General features: G+C 44.0%; 1 protein-coding gene across 1 annotated transcript in view; it reads right to left on the reverse strand.

Moving 5' to 3' along the window:
* The window catches only part of SLC4A11 (solute carrier family 4 member 11), a 148,760-nt gene extending 134,379 nt beyond the window's left edge, over positions 1–14,381 (reverse strand). The window contains exon 1 of the mRNA XM_034772551.1: positions 14,208–14,381. Coding sequence (XP_034628442.1) covers positions 14,208–14,247 — 40 coding nt within the window. The 5' untranslated portion in view covers positions 14,248–14,381. The remainder of the gene's footprint in view (positions 1–14,207) is intronic.
* Positions 14,382–24,060: the final 9,679 nt, after the last annotated feature.

Genomic DNA, 24,060 nt, shown 5'->3' on the forward strand with positions numbered 1-24,060 from the left:
AGCAATGGGCAGGAAGGGAGGTTTAGGTTGGACATTAGGAACAACTTCCTAACTGTCGGGGTGGTTAAGCACTGGAATAAATTGCCTAGGGAGGTTGTGGAATTGCATTACTAGAAAATTTTAAGAGCAGGTTTAAAAAAAAAAAAAAAATCTCCTGCCAGGGCAGGTCTAGATAATACTTAGGGCAGGTCTACATTACAGGGTTATGTTGACATAAGTTATGCAACTCCAGCTACATGAATAACGTAGATGGAGTGGATGTAGCTTATGTCGACTTATTGCGAGGTCTACACCATGCTGGGCCGACGGGAGACTCCATCGACTTACCTTACACGTCTTGTTCCAGTGGAATGGGAGAGCGATCTGTAGTCAATTTAGCGGGTCTTCGCTAGACCCGCTAAATTGACCCCCGGTGGATCGATCACCGCAGCGTTGATCCCCGGTAAGCGTAGACATACCCTTAGTCTTGTCTCAAGGGCAAGGGACTGGACTAGATGGCCTCTCAAAGTCCTTTCCAGTCTTAGAATTCTATGAAAGAATTGCATAGTGTGATTTATATGCAAGTACTATAGGCATCTTAGCCTTATTTTAAAGGCAGGGAGTGTATTATTTACATTTACCAATTAAGTGACAGCCGAACCATGGACCAAAAAGAACTTTGGTTTTAGAATAGCCCAATACGATGTGACAAGTAATTACAGCATTTGATCCTTCTGTGAATCATAGACATGTTTGGATTTACGTGCCTCTTTCATTTGCCTCTAAATCAACGGCCTCTTGGAACCACAGGCTGCCAGGTACAAGTGAAGAGCACTCCTTAGACTCTTAACTTGCACCTAGGGCCATCACAGCTCCCTGCCCTAGAATAAGGGACACGCAAAGGTTGGGGGGGGAGGAATGGAAAGCCCCCTTAGCTCTCCTCCCATGAGTCCTGCCCAGAGCAGTGTTCATGTACACTCCAGGGCAATGGAAGCTCCCTAAAAGTGAGGGGACCACCAGCGCCTGAACCATGGCCACGCCCCCATATTGTCCCTTCCCCCTGAGGCCACACCCCCACACCACCTCTCTCCTTCACCTCACCCTTTTGGCTGGTAAAAAGTGATGGGGCTATGGCAGGAACTGGGCCGATCTTGTTAAATGTGTTTGTTACTGAAAACCAAACAGACATTTCAATAAATCTTGGGCACTTTTAAATAGAATACCCGGGCAGCCGTATCTACATTCATTTAATATGTTCTCTAGCTTTTTCCTTAGGGGGTTTCCCCCTTTATGCAAAATGTTCCTCACCGTTCTTAACAATGGGCTCCAATCCCATAACAAACCCACCCAATACAGAATGCACCTACTTCCAGCACTTGCAGGAGTGACCTCCCTCACCTATAACTAGATCTAAACCGCTTCTGAGGTTTCAGTGAGTCTCAGAACGATCCGCTCCCATTTCACAGGCTACCCCAGAAAGTGCACTACAAAAGCAGCTACAGTTTTCAAGGGCACATGGCAGGCAACCAGTGCCCTAAACCCACAACCATAATCATCATGTACCATAGTTACACCCTTGACCCAAAGTCTACCATATGAATACAGGGGGAAAATGTATTTTTACAGTCTATTGGACATTAACCTATTAGACTGGGGATTCTATTCAAAGAGTATGTTCAGTGCTCTTTTTAAAATCCCCCATTTCCACTGCAAGAAGAAAAAGGCTGTTCTTAAATCTTATCCATTGTGGACACCCTTCTGGTAAGTGTGAAATCCCAACCCACGAGTGTGTGCCGGGGGGGGGGGGGGGGGAAGAGAATCTGATTTTCACAACTGCTGGCTGTGACGAGAGAAAACATCATATTGAAATAATGCATCAGGCAACCTCCTCATAACTGCACAAATCACAAGCAAACATCCACCCACACACAAACATGGGTATCAGCCTTGTCTGGTATCAAAGCATTTTCCTTACTGTTCCTTGTTGGGGTTTTTTTGAGCTTGCTAGACTGCCCCCTTAGTAGTAGTAATAAAATCACTTAACAAAAGGTCACTGTCTGCAGTCATGACAGTGCTACCCCAGCCTTCAGAACAAAGCAAAAAGGCTGTGTTGATAGATTTTCTCCAGAAGCACCACACTGCCCAAGCTGAGTCATCAAGTTAGCCCACCGGACAGCTCAATATGCAAGGGTGCCTCCCAGAGGTGATTACAAAACAACTCCCTTTTTAGAATCAGAGATCCGTGCAGCTGCTTAATTAGCAGAATACATTCTACTCTTTTCTTTAAGGGGAAAAAAAAAAATCGTTCTCTTGGCCAGCATTCCTCTACAGGTGTCATGCAAGAGTGACGGGTCCCACCATAGCAAGAGGAACTATGGCACTTCCACACTTCCTGCACTTCTTACAACAGTTACTGTCCAGCACAACTGTGTGGGGTTTACACACAATAGGCGCTTTTATTAGGTGATCAGGAAAAAGAAGAGGAGCCAGGGAACAATGATCACTCGGGATTTGGCTGACACACAGATAAACGCTTTGGGTCATTTACTTTTCTCGGAATGAAAGGAAAAGCAAGTGCTGCTATCCAGTACAATTTCATTAGATCCTCAAAACACAGTCACGGTCTACTGGGATCTGTGGCTTGAATTCCAGACATAATGCTACATGTGGAGGGTGGGAAAAACCCAATCTTCAGAGATACAACAATCTGACAAGACCCAGGCGTTCTCCAAGTTAAGGCTCTTCATTTCAGGCGGAATTTCCAACAGCACTTAAGTGACTTAGGAGCACACGTGCCACTGAAAGTCCCTTTTTCATCCAGTGACTGTACTTACAGAGGCCTATCAATCTCATAATGGTATTTTAACTTTGCTGGGAAAAAGCTGACTTTGTTTGGGCATTTGGGGTCCTTCAAGGAGAATATCCAACTTCTGGCAGTATTCTGTACAATTTTGTCACGGCATGCCGCCATTTTACCGACGGGCCTTTTTTCACATTAGAGACCACCATGGGCAGAGTGCACTACTGTTACTATGCAGGGTCCAATGCAAGTGCTTACCACCTCCAAACAATCCGGTACAAGTCAAGTCTCAATAGAGAAAGTCTCAGTGAAGTCATTCTGTATAACTCTCCTTTTGTGTTTCTGAGTATTGTGAAAACAGTGGTGCAAGACAGCTAAACCTGTTGTCTGGTTTAGTTTAAAATAAAATATGGGCCTTAAAGTCCTCATCTTGGACTCCCAGAATAGAACAGTTTGTAAAATGACAGTCACCCAGATTTTTGGTGTGTGTGTTTGAATCCATATAATGTGTTAATGAGAAATATTCGTTCTTAAAATAAAAACCTTTTTTAATTAAAACAAAGAGCCAAAACAAAAAAAAGGGAGACTAATACCAAAAGGCGTTTCCATCTAGAATTGTGGCTGGATAAATTTTATTGCAACTTACATTCTGAAAGCCAAAAAAAAAAAAAAAGCCATCTGGTCTGAACCTGTGGCCAACTATAATTCACACTGAACTCAAAGTGACCAGTCTGTAGACCCACGTAAAACAAGTTTTATAACGGAAACACTGAAAGGATCAAAACTAGAGCAGCATTGCCGAGTGCCGACAGAATTACCCGACTAGCTGACCAAAGTACCTTCAGCCCTGCTTCAGAACTAAAAAAAAAAAAAAGAAAAAGAAAAAAAAAAGAAAAATACTACAGCGTGTGGAAAGGCAGAATTTCTCCTTGCCCATAAAAGTGAAAGCAGCCTATGGAAGCAAACAAGACAGCCTCAGCACATTCAAAAAAACTACATAAACCAGAGGAATGGGAAAATTAATAGTAAGTAACCAACTAGGCAGTCTAACAAACAAAACCAAGCCACACACAGACAGAATTTCTACACCCTGACATACCATGAACCTCCATGAAGCAGCAGCAAAAACAACAAAAATATCGTGGAAAAAGAAGGAGGCCTGATATTCAGGTAAAAGAATGTCGTTAGACTAACAATATTCATTTCTGGAATGTTATTTATTTAAGTACATCAAGATCAGTTACACGGCCACTGTAGCAGGGATATTCTACCAGCATCTTAGACAGATATATGAAAGTATTATATATTCATTCTTTTTACACTTCACAATATGTAAAGGACAGATTGTTACAATGTTTTAGACAAAACATCTCTCCTTGCTAGTATCTCCCCATGCAATTTCTTTAACTGTTTTCTGGATACATACAGTAAACCGATGTCTAATTAGAATCAAAAAAGGTATTCTGCATCCCTAAACACACAGGCATCTAGAACACGAGAAACAAGCAATAGATTTCATTACCAAGCAGCAAAACCCATGGAAACACAACAAGTATTGTCTTACTTTGGTCGATTAAATAATTAAAGAGCTGACAGATTACTTGATTTCTAAATTTCCTGGTTAAATCCATCACCCAGCAACAGCAGTGCCTCTATGCAAGCTATGATTTTTTTAGACTAACTTACCTGCACTACTTCTTTAACGAAAGATGTTACTAAATTGCAAACAGCTTTAGATCTTGTTTGTTGCTTTCCCTAAAGCTTTCAATAAGCCTGAGCACTTGGTTCCTAATGCCACTTAGGTTCAGGTGGCACGAGAGGCAATGGCTTGTGGTTCCTCAGTGGCTCCAATATTAATGAATCCAGTGCATCTTTCACCCTCACTTCCAATTGGAGAGTAGCAAATGGGTGGAGTGAGAGCATGACCCATTAGATTCCAGAGGTATATACTCCAATTCTGCTTTCAGAGAGATTACTGTTTGCAGAAGTAAAACAACTAGGGAATGAAGATATTGGAGATCCAGTAAGCTGAGTAATTCAAAGCAATCTACATTCCACGGCAGGTTCAGCTATCCTAAACTTGGAATCTCTCTCCTGCAGCCACCGAGGTTTACTGTCTCTCAGAGCTATTTGCCTCTGGAAAAATAGAACAATTCAATTAAAGTGACCCTGCACTTCCGAGCTAATGCTTTTTGCTGGATACCATATCGAGAAAGCTAGCGCTCCTCCTTAAGAAACCTGGTAGCATTCAGGCACCAACTGAAGTGAAGAGCTACTGTACCTTACAGACAGAAGTACAAAGATGACAATAAAAGGATGTGAAGATGTAGGAAGAGGAGGAAAAACTGCTGCCAAAGGTAGATCAAGCGGAGATCTCTTAAAGACACAGCCACTGTAGTCAGACAATGTGTTCTTTGCCTGATGTTTTGTAACATACAGTCTTATAGTAAATTGCTGCAAGGCGTCTAGCCTTTTTATGCATAGAAAGCAATACACACAGTTGTGTCTACACAAACTCAAACAAATCAGAAACTCCTGGATGCAGAGAGGCTATTGACAGTACACAGGGTTAATGGACAGAGTACAGTAAAGAGAGAGTTTTGTGACGTCCATTAGGAAATGCCCTATGATGACTAAAATTCATTTCATAGAGTCAAAGGTTATGTTTACCATTGAGAGAGAATTTTGCAAAAAATATATAATTTAGATTTGTTTCTAGCTCAGGATTAATTCTTTTAGCAGGTGCTCAGATAATAAAACAATGGGGCCACATACGCACAACTAGAGTATTTAGTATTTGTGTCTCAACAGAAGTCGGAGTTTGTTAGAGATTTCACTCTAGGACCAGATCCACCAGAACTACAAGGGATCTGCTGTAGAGAGACAGGAGGAGAATACATGTCTTCTCTATTCAGGCTTGATTTTACACTGGCTGTTTACCTAGAGGCAGCCGCACTTCTGAAACCAACTCCAGGTTCAAGTGAAAGCCACACACCCCGGCGACCTGCATTCAAGTCCCTTCTGTACAGGTACTTTCTGCGCACGATACCACATGTAAATGAACAAATGCAAATTTTTTGTTTTAAAAAAAAAAACAAAAAACAAAAAACAAAAAACACAACACCTCCTTAGTTGTTTTCCTCTTCAGGGTCCCAGAACATCACATCATCTCCATTTCTGGGTATTAGGTCAGCTCTTTGGGGCTCCCTTGTTCAACCCTGAGCACCTTGTGTCATCACTAAATAAGAGGGGCTCAAAATCGAAGCAGAGGCTATTGTCTATAAGATAAATCCTGATCAACCTGTCTTTTAAAAAGTGAATAGGCAATAACCTCAATTAAAGATTTAATTATGGTAGTGACACTATCCTTAATGGTCCATTTGGATTTGCACTTGAACTAAAAACCCTCCGTCTCACACATTCATGGTTGAATTTAGTCTCCCGATTTGCTGGCTGAATTTTCCATGGCATGCAAATTTACAAGTTTTAGCCCAGAAATCTCTTATAAAAGTTGCCTCTTCGCAGTTTTGCCAGTTTTTCTCACATTTATTAGGGTACCTCCATTTAAATAGCCACCGGCTGCCACACTAAGATCTTCTGATGGCATCTAGGACAGAAGACAGTTTTGAACTTCTAAACTGAAATACTGACATGAGTTTTACCAAATACTAATTGAGCTTGACCAAGATTAACCAACGGTACTGCCCAGATCTATCAGGTATTTCTCGTTTCCAACACTGCCAGCCTGATATTTCAGCTACAGACAAAAACATACAGCTGGTCTACAATTTTTTGCCCCTTTTTTTGGCTGAGATTGTGTTTTTCTGACTCCCAGACTCCCCTGCTGCGTTCTACTGAGCCAGGCTAAGTAGCCGGGGTACGGCAGGGGACTCTAAAGGCACCCTGGGAACAGCTGGAGATAGCAAGGCCAAGGAAGGATTAAATGGTTTAGCGGGGATGCACATGGGGCCGAGGGAGGCAGACGAGGTTAGAACGCAGGAGAAGATGGAGGGGAGAGCAGAGGCCTGGGTTGGGTGGGGAAGCTTATGCGGCTGCACAAAGGCGTTGACCCTTGTAGGGCTCCTCCAATGCCACTGCCTTGGTCCTCCGCTGCATCTGACCACCAGCTCAGTCAGGAGCCATCCAAGGGCTAGTGCTTGGTGCAGGAATGCTCTGCTCCCCAGGGCATTAGCCAGCAATACGGGGGAACCTTCAAGTACCCAATACCTCAGAGCAGACGTGACGCTGTCTTGAGGTGTCCAGGACTGAGAGTCATCATGCTACCACCCCCAGCCCCCAGCAAGAGAGTGACTTGCTGGTACTAAACTGTGTGTCAGCTCCCTGACAGGCTCAGTCTGTTAGCCACCCACCCAATCTCCTCAGGCTCTGCGAGCCCCTTCTTTGCCTTGCAGGTTAACACCTGGTGCAACCCAGGCCCCAAACAATTCAAAAACCTCTCCCTGTAGGGTCCAGCCCATCACCAGACACTCTCAGTAATTACCAGGTAAGCTGTCCCCAAAGAGACAATACACACCCCAGCTTGTTTGATTCAATGGAGTATCAGCTCCAGTAGAACACCACAGCACTGCAAGCTGCTTATAGTGCAAACAGATACAGCGTTCATTGAGAAAGGTAAAGATTGAAGAGATAGCGAGCAAGGATCACCACCACCGGCTATAAATAAAACAAAAGCACAACACACTTCTTATAGCATAAACATAGCCTGTTCAAGTTAAGCCCTTGTCTAAAGCAGTTTCTCACTTAAAGCATCCCTGCAGCATCACTAGCCCTCTTGGCCAGGATCCAGCTTTCACGAACGCAACGAGCACTGTCCGTTTTGCTTCCTCAGCGAAGGATAAACGAGGTGTCGTTTTGCCTTCCTCTTCTACCCCAAAGTTCATGGCCTTTGCACGCCAGGGAGACGACAGCCCCCGGTAGCTTAGTCTCGGGTGTCTTCCCATCCCCCTGTTTATGCCATATGCAGATGCAGCTTACAATGCAAAATTTACATTCGACAGACACAGGTCTTATCTCCTGTCCGGAAGAAACCGGTTTGTCAACTCTACCTGGTGACAGGCTTTAAAACATAATTCCAGTAGGTCTACATAACTTTTAAAAATATCATCAGTACATACGTTTCGCAAAAGGGATCAATAACCAGCGTGATACAAGCTTTCATTTGATACCTTGCAAGACACCACTGATTGATAAATACTATGAAAGCGGCATTAGGTGCAGTGAGTTTGTCAGACCTGTTAGGAGTCGCCCATGCAGAGTAGTGAACCCTTTGCCAGCTGGCACCAGTGTGTGCCACAGCAAAATCACTGGGCTTCCCCACAACCCAGGCCACTTATACAGTCCCCCTCCCCTCCCCAACCCAAAAACCTTTCCCCCCAGCCCTGTCAAACACCACCCGGGTAGCTCTCTGTGAAAATGCATGGGCATGTAACCAATAAACGTGGTCAGAGTTAAGATGAACTCCTGAGTGGCTGTTCAGGAGGAGGGTAGAGAGATATGGAGGGGGGGTTAGTTCAGGTTAAGAAGGGAAACTGAAGAGCAGAGTGTAGGGTCTGGAATAACTGATGGAGCGTAGAATAATTGCTTACGGTTTGTATTGGTAGGACAGGCAATCTAACAACCTTTGGCTGTCAGAGTTTTCTGGAGGGGAATAATATAAAACAGAACAAACACCCTGCATGCTGATACACAGCGCGGTAAAGTATCTGGAAACGCTGCTTTTCTAGCCTACGTTTAAACACCAGGCAAATGCAAAGAGACAGCACAGAAAAAGCCTCAATTCTAGCTCTGCACTGGGTTGATAAGCCAGTTAATATATTCAAGAAGTGTTCGCAGTACTACGGTCGTTTTCAGGAATATCACAAGCCGTATGTTTGTTGTGTACAATAAGTATAAAATAGTCCCTAAAAAAAAAAAAAAAAAAATCCATCCGTTCCCACTGGAATGGACTGTGCACATGTTTGTTGTGTTATACATGCATATTAAACCCTGGGGCTCAATTAACCTCAAGGAGAGGTAGGGAACGAGAGAGATGAGTGCAGCATCTGGGATAGCAGAGATCATAAAGGGAAGACCAGAAATAAATATGCATCCCTTAAAATGGAATTACTTGCAGAGTACGGCTCTGTTACATGACCCCACTATAACAGGGGTCATCTCTGCGCCTCCCAACACGCTGGGGGGGGGGGGCGGGGAGGGGGAAGAGAGATCTTCTCCAGTGTGGAGAAGAGAAAACCACCCCCAGTACTGCAGTTGTCCCCAGCCACGCCAGAGTACGAGCAGCCAGACTACGGCGGCTTCTCGAGGGATGGGAGAGGAGACTCCCTCTCTCCCACCTCCCCCCATGCATATACAGTGGGGATAACTTGGAAGCTCACAATCCAAACAATACTGTTTGGGCCGTACCGGATGCATCCGAAGAAGTGGACTGTAGCCCACGAAAGCTTATGCTCAAATAAATTTGTTAGTCTCCACAGGTGCCACAAGTACTCCTGTTCTTTTTTTAGGGTAAAGAAAGAAAACAAAAGGGTGGGAGGGGAGTCACGCAAAATAGCCTTCCTGCCACTTTCACGCAGTGGTGCGTCTCGCCACCCAAGCTGAATACAGGACAGGGGCTACCAACTAGACAGACCAGTTCCAAAAGACACCAAACAAAGGATGGATTGCCCCAACTTTGGGGGTGGGGGAACAAAACATCAGTCCCTAACTTACAGAGTCTTCTGAGTTGTGAGCACCACAGTCCTTCCGTGGAAGCAGATGACCAGTACCCACCCCCAGTTCCTCACTGCTCCCTGACCTGATCCAGAGAGCTTCCTGGCCCCGTTTCCTCCCTGGCCTCAGGGGGAAGGGAAGTGTGAGAGGACATCCTTGTAATCCCCAGGCATCCTTCTCAGCCTTCTACTGCCTCATTTTATAGCCCTGCATTAATGGACCCCTAGCTAATCTCCTTCAAATCATTCCTGAACCTTCTCTTTGTTAAACTAAGTAGATTGAGCTCCTTGAGTCTATCACACCCATTCGTCAATCATGGCTCTTCTCTGAATCGTCCCCGATTTATCAACATCCTTCTTGAATTGCAGGCACCAGAACTGGTGATAGAGTACACAGTCCTAAAGCACCATTGTCAAATACAAAGGGAACCTCCCTATTTTTACTCAGTATGCAGGGGCTCTTTAAAAACACATTTTCTGATTTCTTCCCCATACCCCCAAGTTCCTCTGAAAGATTCGACAGTGGGATGATATGGGATGTGTGAAAATCTGCAGGATACAACACCCGACTACCTTAGGGACAGTCGGTGCAGGGTAGGGAGAGGAGTTATTTCAAAAATCAGATTATAATGGAAAGCAAGTTTCAGCTCTGAGGGAGCTAACTCCACTCTATGACAAAACTTTTTAATACTTATTCACCCTGCTGCCATTGGCATCTTCTGTAACCTTCTCTAAGTTGGATCCCATACTCATGCTGTGAGACAGCAGGCTAAGGCTCACTCTAATTTACCCCACGCCAATCTCTGCCACAGTAAGGCACATCACACCAGAACACGTCTAGGAACCACAACAGGCAAGTTATTTACTGTATTTAAAAAAAAAAAGTCCTTAAAGTGGGATGCCTACTTGACAGTTGCTTGTGTAACATAGACACTTCTTAGTTGTCCATATATAAGCAAAAGTTTTCCCATGTACTTTAATGGGTAAAAAAAAGTCAGCTTTCAGTGTTTTTTGCCTTTAAAAACAAACAAACAAAGTTATCCCTGAAGAGCCAGCCTCACCATGGGAGAGGGAACTGGATTCCAATCCCTTTTGTGTCCTGTCCACAGAATTGTTTACCTACTTAAAATTAGTTACGCCTGGACAAACCCCACTGAAGGTAATGGGTTTGCACAGGTGGCACTCGGCTTAATTTGATGACAATGGGGTTGCACTGGTGTTTGTCAGTACAGTGTAGTCTGCAGGATCTCTGTGACACACGATGATGAGAAAGAAGGAAAGAATACAGCTTGACTCCCAGAACCCCGGGTGAGGTTACAGGGCTGGAAGCTAGAAAAAGACATTGTTCTAGCTGTAGACTGAGTAGAGTTGACAGATACGGAACCGCACTGTGCCATGGTTACAGTTCCTGTTCACAGGGCAGGAATATTTTAACAAAACAGACTTGCTTCCAGTAAAAAACTATTCTGCTGTAAGTTGAAAAACTGCCCTCTGCTAAATCTTCACCACCTGCTGCAATAGCTCTCAGCACAAAGCCATCAAGCATCTGCTTTTCAAATACAGGCAGTACATAGGAACATAAGAACGGCCACATTGGGTCAGACCAATGGCCCATATAGCCCAGTATCCGGTCTTCCGACAGTGGCAGATGCAGTAGATTTCTGCAAGCCTACATGCAAATTAGCATTAGTAGAGTAGGCAAAACAGTACTACCATCTAGCACTTTTCATCCTTAGATCAAAAAGCCCTTTAGAAAAGGACACAAATATCAATGCCTCTTTTCACACATAGGGAAACTGAGGCACTGTGGGATGGAGTTAGCATATTATTTCTATGTGGCTATCACTACAGATATACTGTATACATGCACATAAATCACCTCTCATGGTGTAATTAATGGTAGTTTTACATATATGTAATTAGAGGGCGGATGATTTAGTTTCGAGTGATGTGTCATTAAAAATATCCAAACAGTTTGCCCTATAGGACATGTTTATGCCCAGTGAAACATTCTAGAAGGAAGCAAGACTTCAAAGAAACATTTGTTGTATCCTTGGGATTCTTGGTCAGCAGGACATCACTGCAGGTGTTCAGAGACTAACTCCTGAGCATTAGCTGACAGGACACTACTGGAATTCATTGGGTTTCACAAATACCTCCCTAGACCCCTGGAGGTTAATGTCATATGCATCTTTTTTTTAAAAGCTCAATTTATGTAATATAGTGTAACGCTTTTGTCCCATATATACTTAGCACACATGTGTGCGATGTAAACTGTGAGGGGGAGGGACAATCTCATAACTCCCTTAGAAGCATATGTATTGTGAGTAATGAGGGTGTGGGGAGGCATTATATAAAAATAATCACACACAAATATATGACCGTGTCAGGTGAAGTCATTGACATGACTCGGGGCTAAACACATTACTCATGCTGATCATCCCCAGGAAGCGTCAATAAAAGCATCATGTATTTCGTTTATTCCACGGTTTAGAAAAAGTGATTTTAGAAAAGTTCACTAGTACTCCTTTTGTACCCTTCTGCTTGTAAAGCCAGGTTGCCTATTTATTGTGAGCCTCATTCGGTGTATAAAAGTTGGTTTAATAACTTCTGAAACCCTCAAGTTATTTACTATAGCTTTGCTATAAGCCATTTTAAAGGCCAATGTCTTCTGACCCATCAGCACTACAAATAAGTGCTGTATTTATCTGGAAAGCCAGAAGCACAGTTCTGGTGTAAAGCCGGGGTTTCTAACTGTGTTTAAACACGGGCTATCAGACCTTCAAGCTGTCAAGGACTGACTTGCCAATTCTGGACTTCAAACCTGTCCATCTTTGGAGCAAGGGAGAAGAAAATTTTTCCATCGCAGGTAATTGTTACAAAATGGTAGCTTCACGAAAGCTGCTCAGAGACAGTGGTGGCTGGCATGACTCAGGGGAGAGAGCGGGGCCGTCTACACTAGAAGTTAAGTTACAAAGCCCACCGCTGGTGGTGGGAATGGTGGAGGTTGTAGCATAGAAGAGGCTTAAGTATTTTAGCACCATCCTTCTCAAAGCAGCGTTAGATGACAGTACTTAAAAGGCCTGAGATCTGTGTCCATGACAGACTCCAGCAATCCAGGCGAGAAGGGTCAAAGGTACAAAATAAATACATGCTCTACAGCACATTCCATGAGTGCAGTAAAAGTCATTTATTTTCATAATTGCAGACCCTATGTGGAAAAGTAACACACACTGTTTAGTGGGCTGCTAAAACACATTTCAAATCTCAGCTAGAAGACTTAATGATAGATAGAAAACTTCTATACAAACAAGCACTGCAACTTTTCCTGTCATCGACAAGGATGAGGATGAAAGCGTGGAAAACATCCAAATGCCATCAGATAGAGATTGTTCACATGCACACTTCTGTCACCAACATAATCTATCTGGATAACAGCAGAACTCCAACAAAACGCCCATTTAACACAGGCTGGCCATGACAAACTACAACCATGACAAGATTTTTAACAGAGCTAACAAGTAGAGAAAGAGATGAGTAGGTAGCCAGAGAGAAAGAGAGAGGAAACATATTTCTTTGGAAAATTGGTGTTCAAAGCAGGTCAAGCAGTTTTTAACGAGATACAGTACACAAAGATCACCAATGAACTGAGGAGAAAAAACACGAACTCCACCAAAACAAAAAATCTACAGGAAAGTTTGAGTCCCGGTTCCAAGATAGTGTTATTACTTTCTCTGAACTACACAGTTCCTTTTATTCTAGAATGAACTTTCATCGAGAAAAGGCTGTAAACCCAACGCAATTTAATTTTTCATAAAAAGCAACATTAGAGCAGCCATAGTGCTTTTCAAGGAAGTACTGATATCCTTTTTTTAAAAAAAAAAAAAAAGGGGGGGGGGGGGACAATTGCACAACATTAAATTTGTCATCCATTTGGTTGCGAAGAACCTTATTCCAAAGTGCATTTCAAATTATTTAAGCGATGGGTTTCCAAACAGCCTTTCTAAAACTCTTCAGAAAACATTACTGGGGTTCTCCCAACACATGCATCCACGCCCAACCATTGGCCATCAGGTTAAATTGATTCAAGTTATTTTACAACTTTTATGCGGACTCCTTTTCTCAAGAGAAGCCAGACCCAACTCTCACTACAGTTGAGTTAAAGAGACACCCGCTGCTCATTCTTCCCCAATGACCACCTATGCAATCACCACAGTACCCCCTAAACCTTGAAACTGCTCATTTATCCCCTGCTCTTCTGAAGGAAGTGGCTGTTTATTTTCATGTCATATCTGCACCGATTCGGTTTAAAACAGCCTCCGCTGCTGTCAAATTCGCTCCATTTTGCAAACCCAGTCTCTTCTACCTTGCCTCGGACCCACGACTCGCTTCTAAACAAAAGGGTTGTAAACAATGATGCAACTCGGTCAAAACTTAACACTTTTTTGGGGGAGGGGGGGCAATTTGGGGGGAGGGGGGGGCGTCGCAAGCTGCCCATGAAAACGAAACGCTCTTGCTAAGGCTGCTAAAGCCCTCTGAGCCCATCTCATTGCAATACAGGAAAACCCTCCCCGGTAAACATTGCACATCGCGCCTGTGAGTTGCCAACACACACACATACACACACACACACACACACACACGTTGCGATCTGAACTAGCCGCCCCTGTCCCATCCCCGCTCGGGTCCGTGCGCCTTACCACATGGCTGGAGGTGGAAAACACGCTTTGCTGCTGCCATGTCTGCGTCTCTCTCACCCCATCTTCACCATCCTGTTTCTGACACTTGAAGACTTTTTTTTTTTTAGAAAAAGAAGAAGCAACAGCAACACGGCCAAAACTGAAAGTCCTGGTGCACCAAGCAGTGCGGGCTGAAAGGGGAAGAACCACCAGGAGAAAACCCCGCCTGGGTCCTAGTGCTCCTCGTCTCTTCCCATTCAAGCCCTGATCCACCCCTCCCTCGGAAAGGGATTTGCAGCCCCACCTGCTCTTATGAACGGGGATTCCACCGACCCGCCCTTCTCACCTTCCCCGCTCCACAGACCGGCCCTCCGGGATGGGCAGAGGAGCTAATCAGCAAACCCGCCAGTACCTTAAGTGTTCTTGCAAACTCCTTAAAGGAGCACAGGCAACTTGCATGGGGTTTTAACCGACTAATTAAAACAAAAGACGTTTTCTGATCGCTCCCCTCCCCCTTTAAATAGCAGCTCCGGAAATATTGTCTTGTCTTTTGAAAAAAAAAGAAGTTGTTACAGAAACTGTTTTCCTGCTCAGGTTTGTAAGGGTCTTTTGGGTAATCACGTATCAGGGGGTAGCTGTGTTAGTCTGTATTCACAAAAACAACAAGGAGTCTGGTGGCACGTTAAAGACGAACAGATTTATTTGGGCATAAGCTTTTGTGGGTAAAAAAAACCTCACTTCTTCAGATGCATGGCTCTGAATAATCAATTTAATTTGGGTAATCAGTTTCCCCTTTGCTAACTAATAGGGAAATGGTGAAACTGACTATACACAAAAGTGCCATCAAATGCACAAAAAACAGAACAAATAAAATAAAAACATACATGATCTTGAGTGGGGCTTGTAATAGGGTGACCAGATATCTCTATTTTATAGGGACAGTCCTGATTTTGGGGTCTTTTTCTTATATAGGATCCTATTACCCCCCACCCACTGTCCCAATTTTTCCACACTTGCTGTCTGGTCACCCTAGCTTGTAACAACAGCAGGTACTAAACGTTCGGACACACGTGTGGTTTTTAATTGGACAATGCCCCTTTCACTTTAAAAAGCAGGACACACAGGCACGTTTTCAGTTCTTCTCTAGAGTCCCAGGCATGCCTGTTTTCTTACTGAACTCGTTTGGCAGTTACCATCACGATCTATTTGTTTGCCATCCGAGCAGTCTTTGATTTGCCTCACCATTATGCATTCTCACCAAAGAAGCGATAGATGAATAACTCTAGGGAGTGCGGAATGTAAAAGACAGAGGGAGTGGCTAAAGGTCTGTTTGTTAAATTTCAAGCATCGCATTAAAAGCTGCACTATAAAGAAATGGAAGGAAACTTAACACTCAGAAACGAAATAAGTTCTGAATTTAAAGACTGGCCAGGGAAAGATGATGTCATCTTTAAAATATATAGAAGGAAAGTGAGAGAGTTTCAGGGTGTATGTAAAAGCTTGATCTAACCAATTTTTGTCCCTGGACCCCAAAATCATATTCTCTATATAGACCCCATGTAGCTACAGCAATTACACCACAAAAATCCAGACCCTGACCTATCCTGGCACTAGACGGCCACAAAACTCATATCAGACACCTGGATCCAACCAGTTTTGGGGGGAGTTTTTGCCTGGAACCCCAGACTTGTACTCGCTAAAATTAGCCAAGCACAGTTGCATGAGTCCACCTGAAAAAATGAATCTATGAAAAACCAGGCCCCCCAATACATTCTGGCATAACAGCACCACAAAAACCCTGGTTTGGCACCTGGAGCCAACTAATTTTTGGCTCAGAAATCCCAGATTGTACCATCCAAAAAAGCAACTATCCCTGGTGTTAGTCCAACAGAAACATATGGACCCCAGGGCATCCTGGTAAAGGGTACTGAAAAAAAAGAAAAAGAAAAGAAACCCACACATATCTAGCACCTAAATCCATTTGGAGCCAACCAGTTCACTCTCCAAACAGACAAGCGTAACCACTTCCAGCACACTCCTTGTGTCCAAAGCAAACGTGGGACGGAGAGTTGGGTTCTGTTTTTGATCAGATCATGTTTGGTTTTAGCTGATGAATTCATTTAAAAAAATACTGATTTGTGGTTCCAAATCAGGTGGATAGAAAGCTGGCTAGATCGTCGGGCTCAACGGGTAGTGATCAATGGCTCCATGTCTAGTTGGCAGCCGGTTTCAAGCGGAGTGCCCCAAGGATCGGTCCTGGGGCCAGTTTTGTTTAATATCTTTATTAATGATCTGGAGGATGGTGTGGACTGTACTCTCAGCAAGTTTGCAGATGATCCTAAACTGGGAGGTGTGGTAGATACGCTGGAGGGCAGTGATCAGATACAGAGGGACCTAGACAAATTAGAGGATTGAGCCAAAAAAAACCTGATGAGGTTCAACAGGGACAAGTGCAGAGTCCTGCATTTAGGACAGAAGAATCCTACGCAGTGCTACAGACTAGGGACCGAATGGCTAGGTAGCAGTTCTGCAGAAAAGGACCTAGGGGTCACAGTGGACGAGAAGCTGGATATGAGTCAACAGTGTGCTCTTGTTGCCAAGAAGGCTAACGGCATTTTGGGCTGTATAAGTAGGGGCATTGCCAGCAGATCGAGGAATGTGATCATTCCCCTTTATTCAACATTGTGAGGCCTCATCTGGAATACTGTGTCCAGTTTTGGGCCCCACACTACAAGAAGGATCTGGAAATATTGGAAAGAGTCCAGCAGAGGGCAACAAAAATGATTAGGGGTCTGGAGCACATGACTTATGAGGAGAGGCTGAGGGAACTGGGATTGTTTAGTCTCCAGAAGAGAAGAATGAGGGGGGATTTGATAGCAGCCTTCAACTACCTGAAGGGGGGTTCCAAAGAGGATGGAGCTCGGCTGTTCTCAGTGGTGGCAGATGACAGAACAAGGAGCAATGGTCGAGGTCTAGGTTGGATATTAGGAAACACTATTTCACTAGGAGGTTGGTGAAGCACTGGAATGCGTTACCTAGGGAGGTGGTGGAATCTCCTTCCTTGGAGGTTTTTAAGGCCTGGCTTGACAAAGCCCTGGCTGGGATGATTTAGTTGGGAATTGGTCCTGCTTTGAGCAGGGGTTTGGACTAGATGACCTCCTGAGGTCCCTTCCAACCCTGATATTCTATGATTCTAACATTTTTCTGATGCTGCATAAATTAATGATTGTTCGTTTAATGGCTTAAAATCAGTGGTCTTAATAATTTAACTTTCATTTCCAGTTTGGATGTAGTTTGTACCCGAACCTACTGAGTGAAAGTATTCAGAATCACCTGGGGTTCTATACTGGAAAGTGGTGAGCTCTTAGCTCTCATTGACTTCAGTGGGTATTAAGGGCCTTGCAGAAATCAGTCCCTTGGATAGCGTATGGACCAAAAGAAAGCCAGCAGACATCAGATAGTGAGTTGTATGTACTTGTGTGGTATTTTCATGTAATGAAATCAAAGAGACAAGGCAGGAGAGAGACTATATTTTACCTCACCTAGTTTGTCTCTCTCATATCCTGGGACTGACACAGCTACAAGAACATTGCAAATAACTTAAAGATTCATTTAACAGTGCCAAGAGCCAGTCCTGTCCTCAGGCACCATGCAGCTTTCTTTGAGGGTGAAGGGGAAGCATGTGCACTTAATCGAAAGCAGAACTGGGTTCTTTCTTATTTGGTAACTAAAATAATATCGATGACAAATGATCAACTCCCTTTTTCCTTTCCACATGGAGTGATAAAACTTGGTTCACTTCTTGGTCACCTTTGATCTTAATTGCTTTAAGTTACTGCCCTCTGGGCTCACCCTCTCCCCCTTCCAACCAGTCTGAAGTTCTGCAGCTGTTCTCATAATTTCCTCTTGCCATTCTGACTTGGTCACTTTTCTCCTCCAACATTCTCTCTCTAGCTTCCAGTTCAAGCACTTTGGCTTGGTTAAGAGGAGGTTGGAGACGTTTGATAACCGGTTCGGTGACGAGGACTAAGCAGAAGCAAATCTGCAGGGGAAATCGAGGAGAAAGCCAATGCAGAGTAAAAAATGCAGCATGCTCAAGTAGTATGGTGGGTGACAGGGCTGTAACTGGAAGGGTAGGAAGGATTAAGGAAGGAACTTGAGGGTTTTTTAGGTTAAGGAAAACCAGGGAATGTTTGCAGGAGTAATGGGGAAAAAAAAGCCATGAAGTCTTCACACCAGAAAGTTGCAGGTTTAACTTTAGTCATAAGAACATAAGAATGGCCATACTGGGTCAGACCAAAGGTCCATCTAGCCCAGTACCTGTCTTCCAACAGTGGCCAATGCCAGGTGCCTCAGAGGGAATGAGCAGAACAGGTAATCAACAAGTGATCCATCCCGTCGCCCATTCCCAGCTTCTGGCAAACAGAGGCTAGGGACACCATCCCTGCCCATCCTGGCTAATAGCCATTGATGGACCTATCCTCCATAACTTATCTAGTTCTTTTTTGAACCCTGTTATAGTCTATTTTGAATACCTCTGTGTGGACCCGTGATATACTTTGAGTGGCTTATTCCTGTTTACCTTAAACCAGCTCCTAATCGACTTAAGCTAAACCAAAATAAGAGTGTCTACACAGCCTTTTTTTGCAGTTTAACTGAAGTGATTTTTTTTTAAATCACCTTAATGAGCTGGTGTAACCTTTCTCATGTAAACAAGGCCTGAGATACAGATGAAAGAGCACAAGTGGTCAACAGATAGACAAGATGGGGTCAAGGCTAAAGGCTGACTGGTGAAGCATGGCTAGCGGTAGGAGATGTTATCAGAAGCTGGGAAGAATGAAGGAAGAACGCAGGACAGGAAGGAAAGGACAGATGGAAGAGAGAGATGGGGAAGTATTTGTCAACTTCTTCTATAAGAAAATTGCTGCCTCCCAAGATGATCCTGGGCATCCAGTCAGGAGGGCAAAGGAGAAGGTTTGAGGAAAGAATCAAAAAGGCGGGAATCTGTTAAGAGAGAGACACTCTGCAGCTTTTAGCGACATGGCAGTGCCCCTACAGCTGTGCTGCTAAAAGGCGCGCGGTGTAGCTGCTGTTTATCGGCAGGAGAGAGCTCGCCTGCTGACAAAAAACTTTCACCCCAACGAGTGACAAAGCACTGTTCACACCAGCACTTGTCATTGACAAAACTTTTGTCTTTCAGTGTGTGTGTGCGCGTTAACAACACCTCTGCACAACAAAAGTTGTGTCTTTCACTTGCCAGTGTAGACAAAGCCTCAGAGAGAGAGAGAGAGAGAGAGATGCAGTGTGCTACTGGTGTGGAGCTGACTGACTGCAGGAGGGGTCCAGATAGAGAGCAGCAAAGAAGTCAGAGGTACTTATGGACTGAAGGACAAGAGGACTGAGTGATCAGGTGAGGAGAGGGCAAAACTGTAGGAAAAAATATGGGCAGAAAGATGCAACTCAGTGACTGAGGGAACCAGAGAATTAGCTAAGCTGGTGAGTGGCAGAATAGACCCATACCTAGGAGTCAGATGGAGAAAATTAGGCAGTGTGAGACAGGACATCAACATGGACAATAAATTCATCCAGAAACAGGGAGGTGTGTGTGTGTGTGTGTGGAGGGGGGGGGTGTTGGAATGAGGGAAAACTGCCCCCTGAGAAATGATGAAAAGGGAAAAGTTGCATCTGCAGAAGGTCAAAGTGTGGCTGGTTAATTCTGGAGAATGGACTTCCTTTGAAGAACAGTCCAGTCCCGTTCTTTTTGCTAACCATATGATCTGGGCAGGAATATGCTGGTAATAATTCACCATGGTTCTCCCATAAAAATTTCCGCCTGGCCTGTCAGACATTGCTGGAAATGTTTAGCCTTCTTCCTGAACTCCAGAGTGACTAGATAATGATAGCAGTACATCATGTTCAGCGTCTATCATTTGAAACTGGGTACTGAAGTGGAGAGTTTTGGTTTTGTTTAAAAAAAACAACCCACCACCTTCAATTTGGTCCATTCCAAAGGCTCAAATCCTGCTCTTCATGTGTATTTCTACGAGCCCCAAGATACCATCTACATGGGGGTAAATTTAGTCATTTCAATGCAGGGGTGCAAGCTCCACTAGAGACAGGGAACCCAACCCAGTCCCCACCCCCCTTCAGGTCAGTAGAAGAGTTTTAAGTACAGGATCCAGTGAGACCCCATTACCCTCTCCAGTATATCACTGATTTGCGGAGGAGGAGGACAAAAAAAGCCGCTTATTCCAGAGAGTTGAACATAGTGGCTAGGGGCTTGTGATCCTCTTGAACAGAATATTTGGATAAAGACTTTTTTAGCACTCCAACACCAGCTTACATTTGCCTGTGTAAGTGGTATGATTTGGGAGTTCAGAGCCAGATCTGCTAGATCTAGATGGATATGATATTTGATGTGCTCTTGCACCAAAATGTATAGGCTCCAGATTTTTCTGGAGCACTGGTTGCATTTGTCTTCTAAATGGACAGGAGGATTTGGGGGGAGGGAGGGAGGGCAGGGGTTGAGCCAAAAAAACAGCTGGATGCAGATGCTAGACACCCGTTTTGATGGTACTCTTGTGCCAGTATGCATCAGGGGCCAGATTTTTCCAGTGGGCTACACTGATCTACAGAGCAGCATTTGGGGCCCAGACTGAAAAATGGACCCCATGCTGGAGAGGAGGTTTTTTTGTAACACTCTTGCATCAGGAAGTACCAGGATCCACATATCTATAGTAGATTAGCACCAGCTCAGATAGCAGGATCTCAGGGGGGAAAAGTTGTCTGCAAGGCTTCACTCAACCACTCCCACAGCATGATTTAAAGCATTTGTTATCATGTTTTCCTATTTATTTTATTCCCTCTTTAGAATATACCCTAAACCCTTCAAAATCTCTCTGCTGTGCTTCGAGTGAAGCTTAAACAACAAGAGTTTTGTTTCACAAGTAAACCTGATGCCAAAAATCCTTGTTTGTGTAACAGCAGCAACGTCGATCATTGGACCAACTTCTGTTGGTGAGAGAGACGAGCTTACGCAGAGCTCTTCTGCAGGCCCTGTACACTTGAAAGCTTGTCTCTCTCAATACAGAGAAGTTGGTCCAATAAAAGATATGACCTCACCCCATTTGTCTCGCTAATATCCTTGGACCAATACAGCTACGACACCACGATAAGCAGCGGATCAGCCAGAACTGCTGAGTTACAGTAATTGCTACTGCACAGCAGAGGGAGCACGAGTTATCATTTTTGGCAGCCTCCTCAGAGGATAACAACGAAGGCCGGGCAGCAGGGAGCGGTCAACACTGTGCTGGAGCAGCACAGCTCACCCTCACGTGCACAGTAGAATAATCCTAGCACAAAGGGTTAACATTTGAGATCTAGATTCTAATTCTCCTCATTCTCATGCACTGGTCTACCAGCAGATTTGCAGGGCCAACCATGGAGCAGTAGGGTTTGGTTGTTTTGTTTTCAAGCAAACTAGATATTAAGGGCCTGATTCTTTGTTGCCCTGCACCTTGGGCAGTCATTTACAACGGTGCACAACGCGCATAAATTGGATTTTAAATGCTACCATTGTGATATGGTAGCATTTTTACCCACACACTTTGCACAGGTGTAAATAACTGCATCAGGTGCAGAGCAGAATTGAATCAGACGCAGAGAATGTGGGGGGAAAACTTCTCTGTCAGATTAGAACAGTTTTAAAAGTAGGTCAGATTATGGTTCTTAAAGCCATATTTAACCTATCTTTTATCTAATCTTTATACTCATTCCCACATACCATGAAAACAAAAAGACCAGAGAAAACAAAAATCATCAGCCTGAGGTGAAGGCAGAATTATCTATTCAAGGAGTTTAAAAAAAATAATCTGGGATTAATACAGTATAAAAGAGGAAAAATCATAAAAGGAGGTAAGACAGGAACCTGAGTAAAACTTACTCCTGTGAAGTTGAGTCTGATGCTTTAGACACACACAAAGTGAGACACTCTCAGTTACGCGTCTCTCTCACGCATCCACCCACCAGTTAGGGATAGAGAACATCGCAGGCAGAAGAACATTGGTGACTAGCTCACTCGGCTCCCAGTTTCTGCCCCTCTCTGGGTTTCCCTACCAATGGGCGCCCCAGACTGCACAACACACCTAGGAATGCCTCTCTCGCATGGGTGCTCCAGGAATTTATAAGCATGCGCTAACAGGCCCAGCATTACCTGCTGCTGGGGAGAAAGGTCACCGAACCTCTCCACAAAGATTGCTGCTGGCATTGAAGGAAGATTGGGATAGAGCAGCCAGACTTGCAACAGACAACTATACCAGAGTGGAGCTGGGACTCTGTCTGCACCTGTTACACCAACGTACTCATTTTATTACAGAAAATTATTATGGAATGGGTAACATCAGGAAATGCAAACTCCGGAGCAACACCACGCTATTTAGTAAATCAAACAGGCTTTGCAGAATTTAGTGTGTGTGTTATAATTTTGACAGATAATACCAATGTTCAATTTTAAGCATTTTTTTCCCCAATTTTTATCTTCACAGTTGCACACAATTGTGGGTTTTAAGTATTTTTGGTCTGTTTAAATTTTCACAATTATAGGATATTATGGGGGTATTTAATGGCAGTAGATGTTGAGATACACATTACAAGCTGATAACCATTAAAACACAAAAGGGTCAACATCACATCAAAATATATGAAGTAAATATTCTTAAATCGAACTCTAGTAAATTCTCAAGCTGCATTTTTCTAACTAGGCCTATCTATAATTTTCAGTTATTATTGATGGACATTTTTTCCCCCTCGGTTTGTGGGGGGCGGGGGTAGGGTGAAATAGACGCTTACTGATATTTACCGACAAAAATCTAATCCTTCCAAACCTAATCATACAATACCACAGGCTGAGAACAGTAAGTGCAGTTCTTCAAGATGTGTTGTCCACACACGTTCCACTCTTGGTGACTAACAGGCAGTTGCCAGTTTGCTTGGAGATGGGTATGAGGAGTCCTATTTGACTAGTGACAGCAGACCAGCCCAACCAAGACGGGCATTCGATCTGGAAGCCTGTGTGAGTGGTAAATATGTGCATTGAGCTCCAAATAGCTACTCTATATATCTCCGGAATGACACTGTTACCCAAACAGGCATCAGAGGCTGCCTGCGCTATAGCAGAATGAGCTGTAAAACTACACTAATCCTAAAAAACCCTAAGCTAAATTGCAGTGTTCGCAACAAGCATATGCTGCTATGGGTTCCATCTCACAGCCACAGGCGAGAAGGACCTGAGAGATGGTTGGACCCTACTCCACGTTTCAGAGCACAGGCATGGCGCCAATACACACCGTTAGCCTAGAGAATCCGATCTCACCAATCCGAGCGCTTGCTCACCAAGAGTAAAAGCTGTGTAGATGTTCGTTCGGAGAAGAACGTACGTTTCTCTGTGACTTTAGACACACGCGTGCGATCACACATACAGCATAAATTAAAAGATCCTATTGCCAAGTATATGCAAAGGGAAAAGTTAAAGGAGATGAAAATTATTTACTCACTATATTTAAATGTACAAGCTTAACTTGACTTTTTAGAACAGTCCCTTCATGTACAAATGGAGCACACCAAATAGTGGCAGGAAAGGAGCGGGGGGGAGGACCAACAAGCACTCCCAACCTGATCAGCATTACCTTCTGCTTGTACAAACACCCTTGAACTCCCCTCTATCACCGTGGAAAGATACTCTATTAGAGCCTACTTGGAAGTGCTAGTTGCTATTACACATGAAAAATAAGAGATGAAGGAGAATGGAGGAACAATGGCTACTACAAGGAGAGGTTCCATAGGAGACAAAATACCAGCTACCATTTGGTATGCAAGA

This window comes from Trachemys scripta, chromosome 5 (genome assembly GCF_013100865.1).
Source record: "Trachemys scripta elegans isolate TJP31775 chromosome 5, CAS_Tse_1.0, whole genome shotgun sequence".
In the NCBI taxonomy this organism is placed as follows: domain Eukaryota; kingdom Metazoa; phylum Chordata; order Testudines; family Emydidae; genus Trachemys; species Trachemys scripta.